This window comes from Varanus komodoensis, unplaced genomic scaffold (assembly GCF_004798865.1).
Source record: "Varanus komodoensis strain SLA01 unplaced genomic scaffold, ASM479886v1 scaffold61, whole genome shotgun sequence".
Lineage (NCBI taxonomy): Eukaryota > Metazoa > Chordata > Lepidosauria > Squamata > Varanidae > Varanus > Varanus komodoensis.
Genome location: NW_025336236.1, coordinates 816,659 through 839,199, shown reverse-complemented (window position 1 = coordinate 839,199; position 22,541 = coordinate 816,659). Strand labels below are relative to the sequence as shown.

Here is a 22,541-nt window from a genome sequence, read left to right as displayed (position 1 = left end):
AGAATTCATTCAGCTTCTCTGCAATCTCCTTATCTGCCTTTTTCTTAATTTGAAGAAATAACTTTTAAAGCAGTACAAAGGTATTATTAGAAAATAAAATAGCAGGAGGCTAAAGCCCAGCCCTTTGTTTTGAAGTGTGCCCAGTCACACAGAAAAAAATAAAAAATAAAGGTAAATTGAAGGGTTACAGAGAATGTCCTGGAGGGATAGGATCTGGGAAGGGTGTGTGTGTGTTTTCCCTGTGTTCTCTCTGTGTGTCTCCCAGGCTACTGAATGTATAGATGTCTTACCGTTCTTTGAGCATCTGTAGTTTGTCTTATGTGAAATTTTGTTATCCTTTGTGAGGGTAAACATTTGGTATTTGGGGCACAGACTCCAGCTCTGTCTTGTCCTCAATTTCTTGGCCAAGTTACTTATCTCTGAGCCTCATCAGTTCACCCTTTATGAAATGAGAGTTGGAACAGAAAACAAGGGGCTCAAAAAAAAAAAAAAAAAGATCTTACATCTTGGCACTCCCTGTTATAACCCTTCTCTGCCTTATACAAAGGCTCTTTGGGAAATTACCTTTCTTTTGGCCTCCACAATTTTCTTCCTGAAGGTTTTGCAGATGGTGATATGTCCCCATGGCAAGGATTCTGTGACTGGGCAAGCCCCATCCCCCACCGTGGAAGGCATTTTGTGAAAGGGAACCATAACATTTCCAAAATTCCAAATGTACCCACTGGCCCAAAAGGCTTGGGAAACTTCAGCTACAAATTAGAGATTATACATGGTTGGATTGAGGGAGGATTTGTGAACAGTGAGATCAGAAGGTTCTGGAATGCAGAAAATACAGACCATAATAATTATTAACAAAACCATTCAGAAAACAGTTGTTGGATCCTAATACCTATTCATGGCTGCCACTCTGAAAACTGCTACTCATTATCTTATTTGCTTAAAAAAAGTGCAATCACCTACCTCTGAGTTAATATTTCAACTTCTGTGTCATACCAGCACACAAAAGCATACACTCCATTCCAACCCCAGACTAAAAGCATTGCAACCTGCGTGTTGCAAGCTGAATGAAATAAAGTTATACTGAAGACCCAGGAACAGGCCTCCCATAAACCATTAAATGCGGAATGTCAACATGCATAGTATATAGCCCAAGGCTAGATGTAACCAGGGAACAACATCGCAGCAAACTTCAGATATTGTGGAAATGATAAAATTATACAGCTATTAACCAATTTCAGGCAAAGCAGGGGCACATAGTCTATTCCTAAAGAGATTTAATATTCCTATTTTCGCATTTAAGACCTTAAGTTTTCCAAATGTCTTTATTCCAAGTACCAGATACATTTACTTTAATCAATACTGCATGGCTCTAGAGATCTTGTCATCTGATACCAACCCTTCTGCTGGTTAATACTTGACCGTGAAGGTCTAGCATGTGCATGAGTCACTGAATATGAACTTCTTCGTAGAAAGAGGCACCAATTAGAGGGTGTTCATACTTGCTGTGGCTGTTTTTCACAAGAAAGGACTTAATCAAGATTTTGCAACGCAGTTACTAGAAGGATGCTTGGATGTTTGTATCAGTTCTCTGCAGCACACCGTACAATTATTACATAGGAAAGAACACTATTCTTAGTCAACTCATAAAATGAATTTTCTTCAAGTAAACAAGGATGTTTCTTTCTTTTTTTCCCTGTGGCTAAATAACTACCCTTAAAAAGCAATTAAAATTAAACTTTCATGGAGGAATCATAATGTGTGACTGAATTAAACAGTGTTTCCTAGAAATGCGCTTATATTTTGACAAAATTACACTCAGAACCCAGTTCTTTTAAAAAAAAAAAAAAGTCCACTATCGCAAGACCTATATTCCTCATTGGATAATGTCCATGCATCACTTAAAACTGTGCAAAGATTATGAACTTAATCCAATAAAACACTATGCCTTAATTATACAGTAATGTGCAGTTTTGAAAACAAGTTCTAACAAATAAAATGCTTAGCATAATCACTGCGCAGTGCAATGCCTAAAAGTAAAATATTCCTATAGTTACAACTTGGATCCTAAGCTAAGGAAGTTCATGGAATAAAGGTGTTCCCCTCCCCACTTCAGCTAACTACAACCCCTGAAAAGTCTCTTAGAAAGGTCGGTAGCCCTCCTTAACAATGCTGGGTGGGTTCCAATGGCAGTCAAGAGACCCTCTTCATCACCTAACCAACTACAGACTAGATTAGAACTTCCTTGCAATTGTTAGAAGGGAGAGGCAGAGCCATGTTGTGTCACCGAAGTTCCTGTACCCCAAAACTGCTCGAACCTCCCTCAGACATCCATGTAAATGTCAAAGATCATGGGATTGAACCAAAGTCATCTGGTATGGCTTTCTGAAAATGTCTTTTATGGAGACAACTACTACAAAATGACACCTCCAAGTTAAGAAAAAAATCAACCTAAAGAAGGAAGTCCCTAAAGTTAGTAATACTGGGAAGGATCCAACATCGAAAGCAATAAAAACCAGTGCACACTACAATCAGTCAGAAAGAGACTCAGAAGACCACTGTATCATTTGCAAGGGCTACAGAAAGAGCAAATAAATATCTGCATAATCAGCTGGTTATTCACCATGCACTAGCCAACCAGAAGAATCCTGAGGAAAATTCACTTATTCATTTTCATTTATCCCAGTTCTATGCTTCACATTTCCTCTCATATTTCTATGCAAAAGCTCTCTGGGCCATTCACAAAATTAAAATCCTAAAAAACAACATAATAAAACATAATATAAAAACTTTAACATACAAAAATTAAAACAAATTCCATCAGTCAGAAAAAAATTATAAGTCTACAATGATCAACTACCACAAATGAAAAGGGCTTAAACTAGGAGTTAGATCATGAGTTGTTATACTGTTAATTTTTTGTGCTTCACTAAGCAAACTTATATTGCTTTTGTATAGAAAATTTTAGATACTAACTTGAATGAAAGCAAGCATGGAGAAAAACTATTTCCATCAGTGTTATTTCCACCAGCATGAACTTTTCAGTACACAAAGGCATGCTTTATAATGAGAAGAAAGAAGATACAGCATTAGCTGCCTATTAGCATCATAAATCCTTAATACTCTTTCTACAATGGATGCAGTGCTTCACTACTTAGCTTTGACTATGAATTGAGAAAGGATTCCCAGTATTTAAAAAATGAAATGGTAATACATTTAATTTGAATTTTTACTCGTCACACTACCAATTCTGACTGTTTCAAAAGATTTCCAATTCTTTTACTTCCTTTGCACTCCACCAAAATAAGGGGGATAATGCTAAGGAATTTTAAAGTTGGTACGTACTCAGCTGGTAGATGCACACCCCCACGTCCGCAACAAATAGGGCCAGAAGGAAAAACACACTGGAATCAAGTTTCATGAAATTCAAAAAGGGCTCTTTTCAACTATCCTTCTGATGCTTAAACACATTCAAAAGCAGAGTGACAATTAACAACACCAGCATTTGGTGATAACACTGTGAGTGTCATGCCATTGGAGAAGTCCTCTTCATGGGAAGACTCAGAGACCCCTGCAGCTACCAAGGCTCAGCATCTACCAGGGTCACATGGCCTAGAGGAACCAGGATCTAACCTAGGAGGAGGAGGAGGGGTTGGTTTCCAAGTCAGAAGAAGAGACCTTCAAGTCCCCAGGAACAATGTAGACTGAAGACACAGGTCAAGTTCTTCGAGCCCAGGAAAAGTGTCCAGCTGCATTAAAGGACGTTGTGGAAGTAAAGGGCTTCTTCAAGAGCTAGTAACAAGCCACAGCTGGATCCTTGCTTAAGAACAGTGGTTGGGTGCTAGGAGTGTTGGAAGCCACATCCATCCTACTAGAATGGTTCCAGCCCTCTTTGTCCTAAGTCAGTGGTGGCGAACCTATGGCACGTGTGCCACAGCGGGCACACAGAGCCCTGTCTGTTGGCACATGAGCCAAATCGCCCCAGCATCACCCTAGCAGCTGAGCATCAGATAACTGCACACATAGGGGCCATGCGCATGCTTGGAAAGGAGTAGTGGTGCCAGGTAATGATGTCACAAGCTGTGGCACATTAGCCGCGACTCGTCCAAGCTTTCACATGGCTGGTCAGTGTGCTGCCAAGGATAGATATTTTTTGCTTGGACTGGCTGTTTTCAAGTTTTATTGCAGTATTGGCACTTTGCGATAAATAAGTAGGTTTTGGGTTGCAGTTTGGGCACTCAGTCTCTGAAAGGTTCACCATCACTTGGTTAGGATTAGAAAAATGAGGTGTCCTGGCATGATTTTGATGGTTGGGATGTGTTTAGAATGGGCAGAAATGATGAGCTGTGCAGAAAAAGACTTTTTCAAAATCGCCCTCTTTTCAATGGTACTTTACCATTGAACCCATATTAGGGTTAAGGGAGTGCACCGGGGTAGGGTCAGGGCAGTGGTGGCGAACCTATGGCATGCGTGCCACAGCGAGCATGCAGAGCCCTCTCTGTCAGCACACGAGCCAAGTTGTCCCAGCATTGCCCCAGCAGCCAAGCATCGGATAACAGCACACACAGGGGCCATGCGCATGCTTGGAAAGGAGTAGTGGCACCAGGCGATGATGTCACGAGCCACGGGTCATTAGCCGTGTCTTGTCCAAGCTTTGCATGGCCGGTCAGTGCGCTGCCAAGGACATATATATATTTGCTTGGACTGGCTGTGAGTTGTTTTTTCCAAACTAAAACCTCAGTTTTCAGGTTTTATTGCAGTGTTGACACTTTGTAATAAATGTGGGTTTTGGGTTGCAGTTTGGGCACTCGGTCGCGAAAAGGTTCGCCATCACTGTCCTAAGCTCTACATTGGACCAAACCTCTCATGTATACCTCTGGACTGCCTATGGATTATGCTCCCTGTCTGAATCATGTTGACTGGGGTACCCTGGACTGACTCTTTTGTGAATACCTTGTATACCTAGACACCATTCTTCTGCTTGAAGCTTTTTGCTACTGCACCTTGGTCCTCTCACCAGCTGCCCTGTTTTTGCTTTCCAAGTCTTCCTAATTTTTGTGGAATTTCCAAAGATCTCCTGGTTATTGACGTTGGTCTATGAGTCAAGCCTGCCCCTTGGGAAAGAGAGTGGGCAGTATGCAATGCAGCCTGTACACCCGTCTGACCCCCTGCAAGAGCAACAGGACGCCAGCAGTTCATTAAGCAAATGAAAATAGATGCAAACACTTCCAGATCAGAGCAGGGCAGCAGAGCTCGGCTAACCTGTCCTGTTCCAGAAATGAGCATTTCCACTCATATTTAGTGTTGCTTGAGGACACACGAGCTTCCTGTTGCACAAGTTACCTGTTGTAGTGGATCCTGTAGGAAGAACAGAAAGAGGAGTAGAGCAGCAGTGTAGGATCAACCAGCTTTTCGACAGTCAAATGCATGACAATTTGTTTCTTTTGACTAAATACTTTCAAACAGTTCTGCTTCAACATTTTCAATAAAACTTTATTGTGGTCTAAGACCAGCTCCATTCAATAAATACATAGATTTTAAAAAGAAGAAAATACATAAAAGATTGCCTATATTAAAATCCCCTCCAATTAATAAAAACTTCGACACAATATCAGTCATCTTAAATCGGTGACAATCCCAGACTTTGTCCTTGTCCAGCTAGGTCGAGTCACACTTCCTCAGGATCTGTCTTCGGACAGCCATCGTGGCTGCAAAGAATTTAGCGACACTATATGTAATTGTTGGGTTAGTGTCAGACAGTGATATATAGATATATTCTTGTTCCATACAGCCTGGGAAGCAATTCATCAGTGGGGAAATGAGTGCAGTGCAAATATCCCTGTAGAACGTGCACCTCAACAGGACGTGCTCTGTAGTTTCTCTCTGTTTCATACCATAGGGGCAAATGTGCTCTGACCAGGGGGTCTTTTTGTACTGTCCCTCCAAAATTGCCAAGGGGAAGCCATTAAGGCAGGCCAACGTAAAAGCCCTTCTGTGTTTATGGAGTTCCAACTGTTTGAGAAAGGGTGCAGCTATTATAATGTTACAATGCAGATGATACCACTCTAATGGCAGAAAGTGAAGAGGAACTAAAGAGCCTCTTGATGCGAGTGAAGGAGGAGAGTGCAAAAGTTGGCTTGAAACTCAACATTAAGAAAACTAAGATAATGGAATCCGGTCCTTTCCTGGCAAATAGATGGGGAAGAAATGGAGGTAGTGACAGATTTTATCTTCCTGGGCTCTAAGATCACCGCAGAAGGGGACTGTAGCCAAGAAATTAAAAAATGCTTGCTCCTTGGGAGGAAAGCTATGGCAAATCTAGACAGCATACTAAAAAGCAGAGACATCACCCTGCCAACAAAAGTGAGTATAGTCAAGGATATGGTTTTCCCAGTTGCAATGTCTGGCTGTGAAAGTTGGACCATAAGGAAGGCTTAGCACTGAAGAATTGAGGCCTTTGAATTGTGGTGCTGGAGGAGACTCCTGCAAGTCCCTTGGACTGCAAGGCGATCAAACCAGTCAGTCCTAGAGGAGAACAACCCTGACTGCTCTTTAGAAGGCCATATACTGAAGATGAAACTCTAATAACTTTGGCCACCTAATGAGAAGGACTCACTGGAGAAGAGCCTAATGCTGGGAACAATTGGTGGCAAAAGAGGAAAGGAAAGAATGAGGTGGCTAGACGGAGTCACTGAAGTAGTCGGCGTGAGCTTAAGTGGACTCCGGGGGATGGTGGAGGACAGGAAGGCCTGGAGGAAGGTTGTCCATGGGGTCACAATGGGTCAGACACAACTTCATGACTAACAACAACAATAGTCCTCCCTAAGAATTCAGGGGCTCTATTGAGATCACTTTGTCTTTCAGTGTCTGCAATGCGCTGCTTGATGCTTTCCATTGCCTGTTCAAAGCCCTTATTTAGTACAGTCTGCAGGGGAAGATCCAAGGGGACTATTTTCTGCACGACTGATTAATCCAGTTGGATTTGAAGTCATCTTGCAGGATTAGTGGAGCAAGCAACTGGAAAATATACCAATCTGAGCCATTGCTCAAGAATGGCCCCCCAGATCCTAGCTTCAATTTGGATCTGACCAGTCTCCAATCTTATCTTTGCACTGGAGACATCCCTAGGAACACCCAGTATTGCCCTCGGAAATTTTGATTTGACACACTGTAGTACTTGGGTATTCGGGAAATGCCCCCATTGAGATCCATACAGTAGTTGAGATAGTACTTTTGCTTGATATAGTTGGAGGGCTAGGGGGATGTAATGGCCACCTTTAGATCTCATGAATTGTATTATGGCTGATGAGCTTCTCTGTGTGTTTAATATCACATATTCGCCATGGGCCTTACTGGAGTCATTTGCTTGTAGGACTACACCTAAATATTTGAACTGGGAAACCTGCTCAATCTTGTGCTGATTATCATCCATGATTGAATTTTTGGTCTTTTTGCAAAGGTCATGATTTTTGTTTTTTGATAATTGTTAGATCTTCCACAGTGCTCTTGTGAGCCAAATTGGAGTCCTTGAAATAATAGCTATATTATCTGCTTATAGTAGTATAGTCATATGCATCCCTGAGATTTTTTTTTGGGGGGGGGGGGGGATGAAGAGCGATGTGATTTAGCTGGTTGACCAATAAGTTGATATAAAAATTGAACAAGGGTAGAGCAAGAATGCAATCTTCTTGACCCCTTTTTGTGTTAGAACAGCATTTGTGAGGTGACCATGCGCACTGCATCTGACCTTGAGGGAGGTGCCTCTATAGAGGGTCTGAATAAATAAGAGTAGGCACCTATCAATGCTGGAGGCCTCTAATTTTTTCCATAGTTTGACCCTCGAGATGGAATCGAAAGCTGCCTTGAGGTCTATAAAGGCTGTGTAGAGCGAGGTGACTGAACATAGTTATAACAGCCCACGTGGACTCTCTGATTCATTTCTTCACTTAAACACATAAGTACAAATAATGTGCTTTCAAAGAGAAAGATTACTAAAAAACAAAACCCCACAAAACATTATAATAGAAAAGCAAACATGCTATATAAAAAATGTATATTTTGTTGCACTTTTGTTATAACATAAAAATGGTAAATGAATGAAATAGGAACGAAAACCTATGATTTTAATTTCTAGAGAAGACTTGCATCAAAATGCTAGAAAAGGAGCTTACATAGCCAGCAGCTGAAAATTTCATGAAATGTTAATATTCAGATGCCATTGAATAAGCTATTGCCATTGCCCCTCATAGTTTTTCGGCAAATAGTATAATGTGTCTGGTTAGTAGAAGAGATAGGAAATTATAAGGGATATCATCTTTTCTAGAAGTTCCTGATAATCCTTGTACTTTTCAATCCAAATACTAACACAGATGGGCAGAAAGTCTTCAGTTCCAGAAATTACAGGTGTTGTCTTTTACTAAGGCTAAATACTTGATGTACAAATTAGGATGTGAGATCTAAGTCCTCCTTTAAAATATTGAGATTATATAGTATCTTTTTTAACAGATCCTAATTTTAAGAAGCATTAAGTAATTACCTTAATTACACCAGATCTTACTGTTTGTAAAGAAGAATAATACAAAGGCTATTGTCACAGCTTTCAATGGGGAATTGGTCCTATTTGTGAAATGCTAAATATATACACAGTAGCATCCTTATTGAGGATAAGTGCATTAAAATAATGATTCAATGGCATATCAGAGATAACTAAGAATTATATGGATTTATGTTCAAAATGTGACAGGGTCAAAGGTGACTAATCAATTCTAGTAGACATGTAAGGATGGTGGTGATGCTAGGAGCAATGAAAGATATCCGGAAGAAAAAGTGCCTTTACAATGGAAAGTCTTCTTCTAAACTTTTATGAAAAGGGGAAAGTGCTAAAAGATAGAGACTTCATTGTTCCACATGACTGTTGCAGCCAGAATTCTATATGATAAATAATGGAAGCTTAGGCAGATTCCAAAACTGAAGAAACCAATGCTAAATTGTGCACTTCAAGAGTAATGAACAATACGGTTCACCATGGTGAGTCACTCCTGAGTAATATTAATGTGGCATATTAATGTTTGGGTTTAAATACTTCGAATATTCTGGAATACTAAAGAGAATGTGATTCTTTTATCCTTTTTCTGTTATGGCAAGCTGACATTTCTGTAATGAAATTTCATTAAAAGAAATTAGAATATAATTGGTTGTAGATGCAGTCATACTTAGAATGAGGCTTAAGTTAGTAATGAGGCTCATCGTACTAGTTTCAGTGGGTTTGCTCTAAGCATGACCTAGCCTGGATCCAACCAATTGTTTCTGGAAGCATAAAAGAGCCTTATTGGCTTTCAAATGTTGTTTTCTGAAATTATATGGCTGCTGAAGTGGCAAAGCAGTCAAACAGCCTCTGATAACTTTTTTAATAACAAAACACATACAGTAATATATTTACAACACTCACAAAACTGGTGCAGACATGGGAGAAAAATGTGTCCCATGTCACTGTGATGTTACAGTCCAGTGGGTTCCACAGTGTAACCAATAGGTTCCATAGTGTTCCATAGTGATACACTCCTGCATTTCACACTATATTGATCCTCGTGCGGACAGGTTATGAGGAAGGAATCACCATTTTCCCTTTGCAAAATATTTCTGCAGAAGCCCTGAGAAGTGTCATGTTTCCACAACAGAACATATACTTCACTGTTGTCTGAATCCCCTAAAACAAATCAATGAACTGCACTATAGACTTAAGACCCTAAAAAGAACAAGATGACAACCACTTGTCTCTGTTGCCAATATTAAGAGACACTCAAAAGTTATATATAAATATCTCTTTAAATTCTCCCTTAAGTGGTTTCATTCTTTTGAAAGAAAAACCTCAAGTCCTGAAAAGTTGTCATGATTTAAGAGATATCGTGTGACCATTAATGAATTAGCATTAATGAATTACTATGTGTTTCTGCTAATGACCACAAAATTACCACCAAGAACCATTTCTGGGAACAAAAATTAGCAGGGAATTAATTTAATTTAAAGGAAGGGGAAAGAGAGGAAAGTATAGGGGAAGAGAAAAATGTGCACACTCAGCCAGTTCAGAGAACTGCATAACAGCCTCTCGGCCGTCACACATGGCAGCATATAAACAATGGACAATACTCATCTGAGCTCACTGCTAGACTGCAGCTGGTGCTATTTAGTTCAATTATTATACAGCTTTCTTTAAAAAATATTGTTTGGGGGGAAAAAATCACCTTCTAATTGAGGAAACTGGCAATTTGAACCATACCAATCATTTTATCACAAAGCCTGTTAACTAGCTCCAGTACCTTCCTCACCTTTTAATATAGATTATTTTCCACCCCCACAAACAAGGCTCGTGATTAACATCAAATTCAAGAAGTGCACATGGTAGAAAGCGTTATGACTAGGCAAAGCCTTAGGTGTATTCTCACAAGATTAGTGAGAGCAAAGTGGCTCTGGGGAGAAATCGAGAAAATCTATGGTAGACAAAGTTAGTTAATAAAGAAAACCAATGGAAGTGGAAACAAGTGACCATTCATCATTTTCTCTAGAACAACCTGAAGTTGCTGGCCTGGCTAAGGCCTCCAGATTAAATGGAGAGATGCAGACATCTCAGACACAGAACAAAGCACTGGCCATCCAAAGTCTTTCATCAGTTCCCTTGCTACAACACCATTCGACAAGCCATTTTCAGCAATCTTGCCCTTTGAATGCTGACCCCTCAAAATAGCAAAAATTGTACAGAGCTCCATCTCCAGCCAACCCTGAAATGTAGACACACCCTCCAATTTCCTAACACTTGAGTAACTCTGGTAATTACAGGGTATGAAATGAACTCCTTACAGCGTATTCCAGTATAGCCATCTAACATAAGAGGCAAAATACAAAGAATCCAGCAACTACAGAAGCTAAAAGGGAATTCAAAGGGCTGGGAAGGGCTTTAAAGTCCCATTCCCTGAGGTTTTGCAAGCTCAGCTAGCCTTGTTTGCACTGCACTGAAGTTTCAACAGTGGCAACCACTGGTCAGTTTTAGCTCAAAGATCTTTTAATGCTGCCCAGCTAGACATAAAATAAGAGTCACCGTGCAGTTTCTTAAATGTTACATTGCAGCAAATATCATAAACATTTATACTATATCTACAATGAAGGAAAAATCTCTCTCTCTCTCTCTCTCTCTCTCTCTCTCTCTCTCTCTCTCTCTGACACACACACACACACACACACACACTTTTGCAACTTTTTAAAAAAGTTCCCTAATTCCAAGATTAGAAGCAAGGATAGTTTACAGTTGCAGGAGGATTTCCTCTTTGGGAACTGTGCAATTACTCAGGTCGTTCACTCACAGAAACATGACTGACTTGTCAATTACTGTGCAAAGACCATCCCTCACAGTGTTGGAGTTCCATTATTTTTTGTATTTTGTATTATTGATTTGTAGAACATACAAAGTCAAGGTATAATGTACACTCTATTATAAATGTAGCTTTCCCCTCAAACCTAATTATGTTCATTTTAGAAGAATGTTAAGTCTTGCTGAAGTGATTGCATCTTAAACTGAAAAACATTTAAAATGCACAATACTGAAATTCCTTGCAAGATTTATACTGGACTGAGTTCAGATGCAGCACCAAAACATTATTTGGCATTCTTGGAGCACGACTCAGGTTTATCTGCTCTCTGGCTTGCCCCTCCTTACGTGCCCCAACTTTAATTGCATCTAAACTAGCAAACTATGATCATGATTGCCTCCAGCCTGGAACAACAAGCCATAGCCTGATTGTTGATTACCATTCTGCTTTGGAGGGGTGGTAAAAGCCAGTTTGTCATTTCAAGATTAAAAGCAAGCTATGGTTTCTGAAAAAGGATTTGCAAGGGGAAAAGAAAGGGAGAAGGAGAATAGAGAGCATAAAGCTGATATCCGGCTCACCTAATGGCAAACCATAGTGTGATGGTCCACTGGAACCAACTCATGGGGACTATTTGCATGATACAAGAGCCCACCATGAGTTGCTTCATGCATGGCAATGCTGAAGTTCATGCGAGGCCCATGCAGCTGCCAGGGTGAACAGGCAACTCCCACTCAGGGCTTGTCATGTCACGTGAACTCAGCGACCATGAGTTATTCAAGGATTAAACAACCCTCATGTAACTCATGGCCTGTCTTAGGGTTATGCAAGGGTTGTTTAACCCTTGCCTTGCTAAATCTACACTCCCAAGGTTTATATGACAGGACAACCCCCAAGTTTGAGTTACATATGCAACCTGGCACCCGTAACTCACTGTAGGCTCAATAAGCCACAGTGAGCAGCAGTGTGCCATCCAAATCCTATAATTATGAACTTTCATCATAAGAAAGCTAAACTAAGTGAAAAAAAGGTAAAAAATATAAATAACTCTGTTATAAAGCAAGTGGAAATATTGAAAAAGTGGTGTGACCCTTATTAATACTGGATCCTTACTACTTTCAATAATATTAGTATTTTCAGTCCATGTTTAAAATAGAGCAAAATGCATCATCTTGTAAAATCACAAAGTAAAAGAATTGTGACAACCCTTCCAAGAACAATATGGCAGCAAAGAGACAACAATAACTCTGGCAATATACTACCCTAGCTTTCAACAATAGTTCCAAATAGTTCCATGTGATACACAACAATAAGGTTGCTTCCACAGGAGCCTAAAGTGAGCGCTCAGGAATAGTCCTAAAGAAAGAAAAATGGGTTATTAGCAAAAATGTAGTAGAATTCATACCTTAACAAGGAATCAGGTTGTTGCACTTCAAGACTCAAGAGAAAGGTACTACCTCCATGGCAGAGCACATAACACAGGCAGAAGCAAAGTTCAATCCCTGTCAAATCCCTTCGAAATGATCAAAACAGGTGATGGGCCATGGAGAGCCACTGCTAGTCAGGGCAAACAGTTCTAACTTATCCTGGGATATGTAGCCCAGCTGTGTGTATGTCGTTTTTCATATTAGACAAGCTATGGTATGGGTAATTCCTATTTTGGACAAATGCTCAGGGATCAAAAAACACGAGAAGACAGATTGTCAAGCAAAAATTCAATTTTGGAAGATAGCACAGAAATTCTTAATATACTCTACTGTAGGAACAGCAGTGATTGTTGTTTTTAAACTGTCAACAAGATAGGAAGGTAGAATGTGCCTCTCTTTAAAATAATTACTTAGAAAAATAATGCCTTCCAGCCTGGTGGTCTCAGAATGCCCATCATTGCCAGTCAGCACTGGATATGAATTATGGGAATTACAGAAGGGGACCAGATTGGGGAAGGCTAAAATAGGATATTACCTGAAGGAGCGCTTACATCCATATACTCCCGCCCGCCCCTTGAGATCTGCGGGAGAGGCCCTTCTCCGGGAACCCTCCATGAAAGAAATTAGGAGGGTAGGTACTCGGAGGAGGGCTTTCTCTGTGGTGGCACCCAATCTATGGAATGCGCTCCCCAGAGAGGTCCGCCTGGCGCCGTCGTTATTTGTTTTTTGGCGCCAGGCGAAGACCTTTTTATTTAAACGTCATTTTAATTGTTAATATTATTTGCTTATTTTATCTGGCCAGGGTGACTTATTTTATATTGTTAATTTATTTTAATTTTATGTTGTGAGCCGCCCCAAGGCTTCGGCGAATGGGGCAGCATAGAAATGTTTTAATAAATAAATAAATAAATAAATAAATAAATAAATATTGCTGTCTCAGTGAAAAAGGCTGGAGCGTCACCACCATCTCCCTTTGCTGTGACATACCCAAACTGGTGCAATACAACCCAAACTGGTGCAATACCACCCCGCCCCCACCCCCAGTTTGCCTTTGTGGACCAAGAAGTGAGAAGGCCAAGCTTTGCTGGCTATGAGAAGCAACAGTTGTCTACCAAGCTCAGCTCAAAATTGTAGATTCTCTCACTAAAACTGTTGTGTATTTGAAATTTGTAATTTACAACCTGACCTTATGCAAGCTTATTTATACCCAAACAGCAGCACACAGGTCCAAGAGTGGAACTTTTACCTAAGTCAACACGCTTAGGACTGAATGTTTTGGCAGAAAGGCAGCAAATATCCATTTAGCTTAAGTAAATAAATGGCATCCATAAACTCTTAAATATCAATAAGGCTGAAAAGGCTGTAAAGAGCCATGTTATAGTAGCAAATATAAAATATTTATGAGTGCTGCTGAAAGCTGAGTCATTTTATATACATCTATCCATGGAACTCTTGAAATAAGTACCAACATTAATACTGGGGCAGCAAAGCATAAGGCAGTCAAGACCTACCCCCAATACATTTTGGCACCCAAGGCACAAAATCAAAATTAATTAATTAATTAGAATATTTGTATGCCGTCCTTTTGCAGAGCCTCAGGACGGCTTACATAAATAAGAATAGAATAAAACCTAATACAAATAAAATTCAGATCCACCCTGGCTGCAGATTAAAACCTATATAGCTAATATTAAAAGCTATTAAAATATTGTTGAAATAAAAAGGTCTTAGCCTGGCGCCGAAAAACTAATAACGACGGCACCAGGCGGACCTCTCTGGGGAGTACATTCCATAGGCACCCCCACGCTGATTAGAAACAATAAACTGAATAACTTGACACTTTGTTGCCCATTGGAGAAGCCCTCCCAATAAATCCAAATCTGGATCACAGGAACTGGCGGAATGCTTACAATAAATTCAGAAAAGTGCATGGTGTTTGAACTGTTGATCCCACGTCCCCAGGAAGAAAGACTGTGACTTGACAACAGTAAGCAGTTCAACAAAATTACTTTGGGTGATTGGGGACATACAATATACAACATGCTGTTTGCACCATGGGCGAACAAAGTTTGCAAGGAGCAAAAACAAAACAAATCCTCAAGTCAATTTCTGCATAATTTGCTAATCAAATTACCTTTTGCCAATTACATTCACTCCCCTCATAATGCAATCCCAGGCACATCTTCCCAGAATTAAGCTGAACTCACTAAGTTGGGGCTCACCCCCAGATCAGGATTTCTGTCTCAATATCCATACAATAACAACTCCGGGAAGATTTTTTAATAAGAATTTTCAGTTCACTGGTGGAAGCAAAACTGTGACAAGACATTGTTACACAAAGAATTTCACAGAACTCTCCACTATTTCTCTCTGGCAGCACTGGAAAAATGCCAACTTTTTCAACTCACACACAAATGCACCTAACATCAAAAACATAACTTATTACAAGGAATGCTGTCTCATAATGAAATCTCCCAAGGCACAATGAATAAAAGTTCACTGCAAAGTAAGATGAACACTGAACATTGAGAAACATCCTAGGTACAAGGAAATTTCTGGACAAACTCTGAAAGACCCTGGTGAAGGGGTGAGCACAAACGTTCCCATTGCTTCTCCAATGTTATCCAAGTTTTCATTTGCTCATATGCAAATCTGCAGCAACCTGGCCTAAGTTACCAAGCAAACAGAAGTAGTTTAAATATAATGATATAAAAAAACCTGTAACACTGGATCCTATGAAAACCAATGGCTACCAACTACAGACTCAAGTTTGGTAACTCACTCTGCCAGTTCTTAATTATACAAACAAGGAAGAAGAGATTTTTGTTACTATGCCAGAAACACCTGATTTAAAATGTTAGGCACTGACGCCTTGCTAGCCTAGAAATCCATATGTGCTTCTGGAGATAAAAAACCGAGCAGTCAACAGCCCACCTGGGGAAGAGGAGATCATCGTCTTCCCACTTCTAACATGCCAGTCAGAACAAGTGCATGAGGAAACAGTGGCTAACGAGGAGACGGCGACCACTGGAGACAGGCCTGACAGGTAAAATGCGAAGAGGACATCTTTCTCAGCATTTCACCTGACGGACCTGTCTCCAATTGCAGCTCTGGCTGACGCTCCAGTAAAGTAACAGCATATCCTTTCTGATGACAGGCAACAGGCCACTTCCCAGGGAGTAGGGCTCAACACACCAGACCGCGTTCAGGAATCCTGCAACTGTTGGCTTTCGTTTAGGGACAGCTCCCTTTCTCCGTCAAACGCAACATCGATGTGATAAGATTCAGATATGCATCTTGGACTGGGGATGGCGCAGGAGGAGTGGCGAAGGACTGAGAGGAAAGGGAGAGGAAGCAGCAAACAACGCTGGTTCTTTCAACTAGAGCGCCTGCTCCCCCTCGGATAACCAGAACGAACGCTTAACCAGCGCAGCTGAACTGCCCGGGCCGACGGTGGCATCCTTGGGCTCAGCCCAGGCGCGCAGGCGCATGCCTCCCTGCTCCCGGCCGCTGGGGGACGCAGCTGCGCGGCCCGTGCAGTCCCGGTCAGACCCGCCGCCGCCGCCGCGCACTCACCTAAGCACTTGATGCGGAAGCCGGCAGGGGGCTTGAGGGATCTGCGCGTCCAGCCCTCACGCAGCGCCTCTAGGTGCTCCTCCTTGCCCTGGATCAGCAGCACCTGCTCGTCGATCCAGCCCAAGAAGAAGGTCTCGGCCACCGCCGCCGTCACCTTCTTGTTCCAGAAATGCTGCATGTTCTCCTGTTTGAAGTCGGCGAAGATCTCGTAGCCGATGCGGTGGCGCCCCAGCTCGGAGTCCGCCGGCGGCTCTCCCGCGGCTTGGGGCCGCTTGCACGCCTCGCCCCCGTCCTCCGCCTCCTTGCCGCCGCCTTCCTCCTGCTGCGGCTCGTCCTGCTGTCTGGCCGGCCGCGAGCCGGGCTCGTCCCCGCCGGCAGGGCTGAGGACGATCGCCAAGGAGTGCGGGGCAATTTGCAGGAACTTCTCCATCCTGCGAGGCATCTCCGCGCCGGAGGAGACCTACGGGGCGGCCATCCGCAGGCGCCGGGCCAGGAGCGCCGGGCAGCGCCGCTGCTCCCAACTCAGCCGAGACCGCCCCTGCCGGGCCAGCCGCAGGTTCAGCGTCTCCCGCGCGCCCCGCCTTCCCCGCGCTCGCACGTGGGCGTCCCGCCTGGCTCCCGGCCCCGCGCTGCGCCCCGGCGGCGGCTCCTCCTCCTCCTCCTCCTCCGCGGGACCCCCCGCGGCCCTCCGGCTCCAGGCGCGCTTCGCGCTGACCGGGCGATCGGCTGAAGGACGTAAACTTTTTCCTAGGAACGTGAATGGTGGCCGGTCCCCCGCGCCTCAGCTGCGTTTTCATCTGCTGGGTGAAAACCGTCATTCGAAGTGCTTTGCTTGTGGACGCACTTGAAACGTTTATCATCTGCTGAAGGCTAGCTTTTGAGCGCGACGTTCTCTGCAGCTTGAGGCAGCTCAAAGTGCTACAGCCCCCAGCTGCCTGGCCACTAATGGAAGTTGCAGGACTTCTTTCCGGCTAAACATAACATAATGCATACATAGAATTGCACCCTTGTGTGTTGTGAAGCGCATATACACCAATACTCTTCCTCCCATCCTCTGTTTTTGCTCTCTTCCCGTAATTCCAAACTGCTTCTGCGCTCTTGATATGTTAGAACCGTTCACTAACCCTGATTTTTAGAAAGCACATGTGCCTTTTTGCGTTTTAAATGCACCGACATCACAGCGTTTTCATAACTACACTAATAGAATGGATTTGCTTGGCCTACCCTGTTGCCCTTATCAGCTGATGTTTTAAAGGAAACTCTATGGGTTTTGCCCCCAAATCCAACCCTGGCTGCACCCCTGAAAATGAATAAAATTTTATTTATTTATTTATTTATTAAAACATTTCTATGCCACCCCGTTGGCCAAAGCCTCGGGGCGGCTCACAAATATCTCACAGTTTACATTTCATGAAAAATAAATGCAAACAAGATACATGCTTTTTTACATAAATGTTTCCTTATTCTAGCTGCATGAATAGTAAACATGGCAACAACTTCTGTAATGTTTTATCTGGAATCTAGTGACAGCATAAAACACTGGTTTCAGCTGTCATTCATAATTAAGGGTGCAATCTCATGCATGTTCAGGCAGAAAGGATACTACAACTCCCAGCATGCCTCAGGAGTTGTAGGCCTTCTGTCTAAACACCATAGGATTGTGCCTTGAGATAACAAGTCATTTCAGTTATTTATTTTGACAAAAAGCATGATTCAGCCAAGGTAGTATGCATTTTAATATGAGCTAATAAAAATTAGATACTTTTTTTACCCAAGGGGCTGAGAACCTTTCCAAAAGTTGTGAGCCGCCCCGAGGGTTCGGCAAATGGGGCGGCATAGAAGCTTCCTAAATAAATAAAAAATAAATAAAGTAGTAGCAGGGCTATCTAGAAAAAAAGTCCTGTTGATTTAAACAGAACAGTTTAAGCAACATTTAATTTTCATTTGTTAATTTCAGTGGAATTGAAAGAGTGCAATCCTATGCATGTTTAGAAAGATGCATTGTTTTTGGACTAAATATGCATAGGGTTATACCTAAAGTACTTTTGCCGATGAATGCCATTTATATTTTCAATCTGGTAAAATGTGTTATCTACCAAGTGAGATACAAATGTAAAGGTTTTTGTGTGCAAGTATTACACAAAATCTAAGGGGTTTAAACCTTAAAAGTTTTAACCATTCAAATGCCAAATCTAATGTTTTACTGCCCTTTCCAAGCACCCATATAGAGCAATAGCAAAATTAAAAGACTAATGAACATATTTACTGAAAGGAAAAAGAAAAAACTGCATTGCAACAGCAAGCCCAGGATACAGTGCTTAATTGCAACAGTTCATCCAAGGATATCAAATGTGTCATCTGATAACATTTTTCAAACTAAAGCATGCAAGCAAAAGCAGTTTGTTACATTTATACTGCACTTTCTTTGTTACATTTCTTTGTTACATTTATACTGCACAATGTGCTTAAGGCAGCATAAATGAGGTAGATAAGGCTGAGAGTCAGGGACTGGCTCAAAGCTGAGTGACAGATAAGGACTAGAACCCAAGTCTCCTAAATGTTAGTACAACACTCTAACCACTGAACCACTTCTGGGTTTTCTTCACATGATCCGTAGCCAAGAATTTGCATTCTCAACAAAGAGCTAGTTTCCTAAGCATCTGGCCTTCTCAGTGAAGGACACAAGACTAAACTTGGGATTACACCCCCACAAACTGGCCAGGAGCCAACATCAGTAGTATTAGAAGCCAAAATTAGCTCTAGTAGAGGCTATTTTCCAATGATAAATAATGCTGCCAGAAGTAAATTACAGCCAAGGTTAATGCCCTTGATACATTATGCTTGAGACACCAGAACAGATCCTTTGATAAAGTGCAATTTAACTCAATGTTTTAAAAGTGCTTCTTGTGAATCAGACACCCCAATACCTCTCCCTCAGTGCTTCCATGTATCAGTCATGGTCTCTTGTTTTGTTGCCATCCTTCTTTCCAGATGCTGATATTAACAGCAGCTCTAAAGTCATGGATTATGGTGACCATGTTCTACATTAACAGTGGAAGTTGCAGTAATACCTTGATTCTTCATTCTGTGCTTTCCCTTTATTCTTCCCTGCATGTCTCTGAAAACATGTTTTTCAAATAGGTGTAGCATTCTCAAATGTTTGTTTGCTGAATGTTATGGATTGAGGAACAGATAATGTAGAACTTTTAATGACTACTCCTGTTGAAACTAGTTTGAATTAATTTAAGCATGCATGTGGGAAGGAAAATGTTAAGAACAAAGAAAATGAAAATATAATTGGGCGTAATTTGTCTAAAGGATTTCTATCTGGGGTGGGAAGAATATCTGTCACACAGAGAGACAGCATATTATTCTCACGGCTAATACTTCTTTTTCTTTAGCGGGCAAATGGTGCCATATGCAGAAAATAATGAATTGCCCATGAAAAAACTCAAGCAAACAGCATTCCCTTTTTTGAAGCTTTCATGTTCCAATTTTTTCAAAGTGCATAGTATCCAAAGCCCAACCAATTTGCATGGCCAAACAAGGAGAGTAGGTATACTGAGAACTATTATCTTAATTACCCACCTGGGTGTGGTTTGTGTCATTCAAACTCAGGTGGCATGACTTGTTGGAGGGAGAATCCTCAGATAAACCTGCAAAAGGCTAGTTGAATGGTTTATTTATTTATTTATTTATTAAAACATTTTCCCTCGAACAAACCATCCCATTTCGATTCTGAAGACACAACAAGCCATACCAGGGTGGGTAATTAAGTTAATGGTGCTCAGCACATGCCACCAATTTAAACAAGTCACCTTAGCTGCAATGGGTCATTCTGGTTTGTATGAATTGGCAGCACATGCCTCGGACCATTAGCTTGATTAAATAAGCCACAGAGGTTTATTCTGATCAAGGGAACCAGATCAGTTCCCAAACTTTTACTGAAAAACTGTCTTGCCTTTTAACTCATATTTGCTACCATCATAGACAAAAATTAATTACTGTTAAGTGAAGAATGCATCAAAGCTCCTGTGAAGTAAAAATTGTCATGCCACTGCATGTGCATGCTATATATATATATATATATATATATATATATATAGTGTGTCATGCACACGCGCATGCATGCAATTAGATTATTACTGTTCAAGCAGATGAGGATTAGAGTCCTCATTTGTATGGTTACAAGGATAATTAGCTGGCATCATAGTTCAGCATTGACTGAAGCTATTCCAATATGATTTTTATACACTGGGTGGCTCCCAAGATGCAGAAACGTTAGGATTATAACGTCAGCCAAAATACCTTCTTTCTTCTCTCCCACTACCATTTGCATTTCTCATCTTTTCCGCTTAAAACAAAACGGGAACTTTGGGGCGGTGGGAAGGGAATCCTATGTTTTCTTCCTTCTTAAAATGCAAGTGGTACCAGAGTACATCTGGGTTGAAACTAAATTAACAGTGTAAATTACGTAGATTGAAAATGCCTTACAGCTCCTTAGGGCAAGAGGCTTGTGCCAACTTGGCACTTTCAGAACTTGAGTACTGTTGTGCCGATCAACATCAGGATGTGAACCTTTTGCAAACTGAGGAAAGGAGGAAGAGTAGATGAGAATTAACTGCTGAGCCCTGCAGACTGTCTCTCCCTGTTTAGGAGCTTGCTTGCCAGTTCCGCTGCCAGGGCTTGCCCAGGTACCCCAGGAAAACTATCTCAGGTTAGGTTTATATCTGAGGAAAGTTGGAGGTGAGCATTGCTGCTTTTCCTACTTTTCTTGTTTGTCTGTTTTTACTTGAGCTATTCTCAAGGGCATGGAACAGCCTTCCCTGACCGTGTCCCCTCTAGAGGTCACCCTATGCTGCCTGAGGATGATGACTGTGCTTGAAGAAAGCTGGCTGAGATATTCCCTTAGGTTTCAGTGGAGAGGGTGGTACATGGAGTCTCTGCAATTAAGATTCATTCTGATGTTTAAAATGAAGACTAGCTTCAAGTTGTTGCTTGGTAGATATCCAGACAGCCCTGATAATTTGGGGCTTGACTGATCTGGGTAATGCTTTGTTCACGGTAAAAAGAGAGTGGGATCCAACTGGTCCCAGATTCCTAATGTAACTGGTCCCAGTGCTTTTCTTCTGTCCTACAACTAAACTACTTATGTCCAGCTGCTGAACAAAGCCATGTGGACACAACACTGAGGAAAAACCTTCCATATAGTATTGATTTATTTAGAACACTTGTATACTACCAAAATAGAGTCTGGAGTGGTGAATAATCATATGAAAATAATAAAACACAGTATTGAGTTTTGTTTTTTTTAACTGCTGGTCCATCAGAGAAGGCTTGTTGAAATAAAAATGACTTCAGCAGGCACTGCCTACCATGCAAAGGAAGGGAGTTCCCAAGAGATGGAGCTACTGCACAAAGCTCTTCTCGAGGCAGACTTCAATTGGGCCTTATGTCTGTGCTAAATCATCAAAAGCACGACATCTGATGGCCCGGCAGGTTGGTAAGGAAGAAGGGTGCCGGGTCCTCAGTTGTCCGCTTTATACCCTAGTACCAAAACCTTAAACATAGATTGGTACTGAATAAGCAGTCAGCTTCTAGACCTGCCTTAAGGGAAGCACCACACAGAGCACATTGCAGCACTCCAGTCTTGAGGTTACTAGTGCCAATAGCATGGTGGCCAAGCTATACCTGTCCAGAAAAGGCTGAGGCGGGCAGACCAATCAAAGCTGTTGGGATTCCAACAACAGTGGTGGATCCCAGCATCAGAGGTGGATCTAGGAGTTCCCCCAGGCTACAAGTCTGATCTTTCAAAGGGAGTGCCACCCCATCCAGGCAATGAGCCTTTCTCCTGGACTCAGGCCTCACTCAAGTGCCCCTATCTTGCCAGGACTTGCTCAGCCTCAGCTGAGTCAGTTGTCACAGGAGGGCAGAGGTCTGTTTCATCCACATTCTGATGGCAATTGGCTCCAAATCCCCTAGTTACCACTCCAGGCAAAACTCAATTATTCAATTGCCAAGGGTCATCAAATGTTACTGTCCAAAACATGCCACATCTAAGACAGGAACTACTGCTCCACACTGCCTTCAATGCCCAGTCCATGGAGCCAATCCAGGAGGATACCATGGTTGATAGCATCAAAAGCTGATGAGAGACTAAGCAGCATCAACATGAACACACTCC

General features: G+C 41.8%; 1 protein-coding gene across 2 annotated transcripts in view; it reads right to left on the bottom strand.

The window, feature by feature from the left end:
• STOX2 (storkhead box 2) overlaps positions 1-16,799 on the bottom strand; it is a 160,005-nt gene extending 143,206 nt beyond the window's left edge. For both annotated transcript variants that reach the window (XR_006416596.1, XM_044449832.1), the window contains exon 1: positions 16,358-16,799. Coding sequence is in view for 1 of the 2 variants with exons in the window: in XM_044449832.1 (XP_044305767.1) it covers positions 16,358-16,799 (442 nt within the window). In the remaining variant the exon portion in view is untranslated. The remainder of the gene's footprint in view (positions 1-16,357) is intronic.
• Between the last annotated feature and the right edge of the window lie 5,742 nt (positions 16,800-22,541).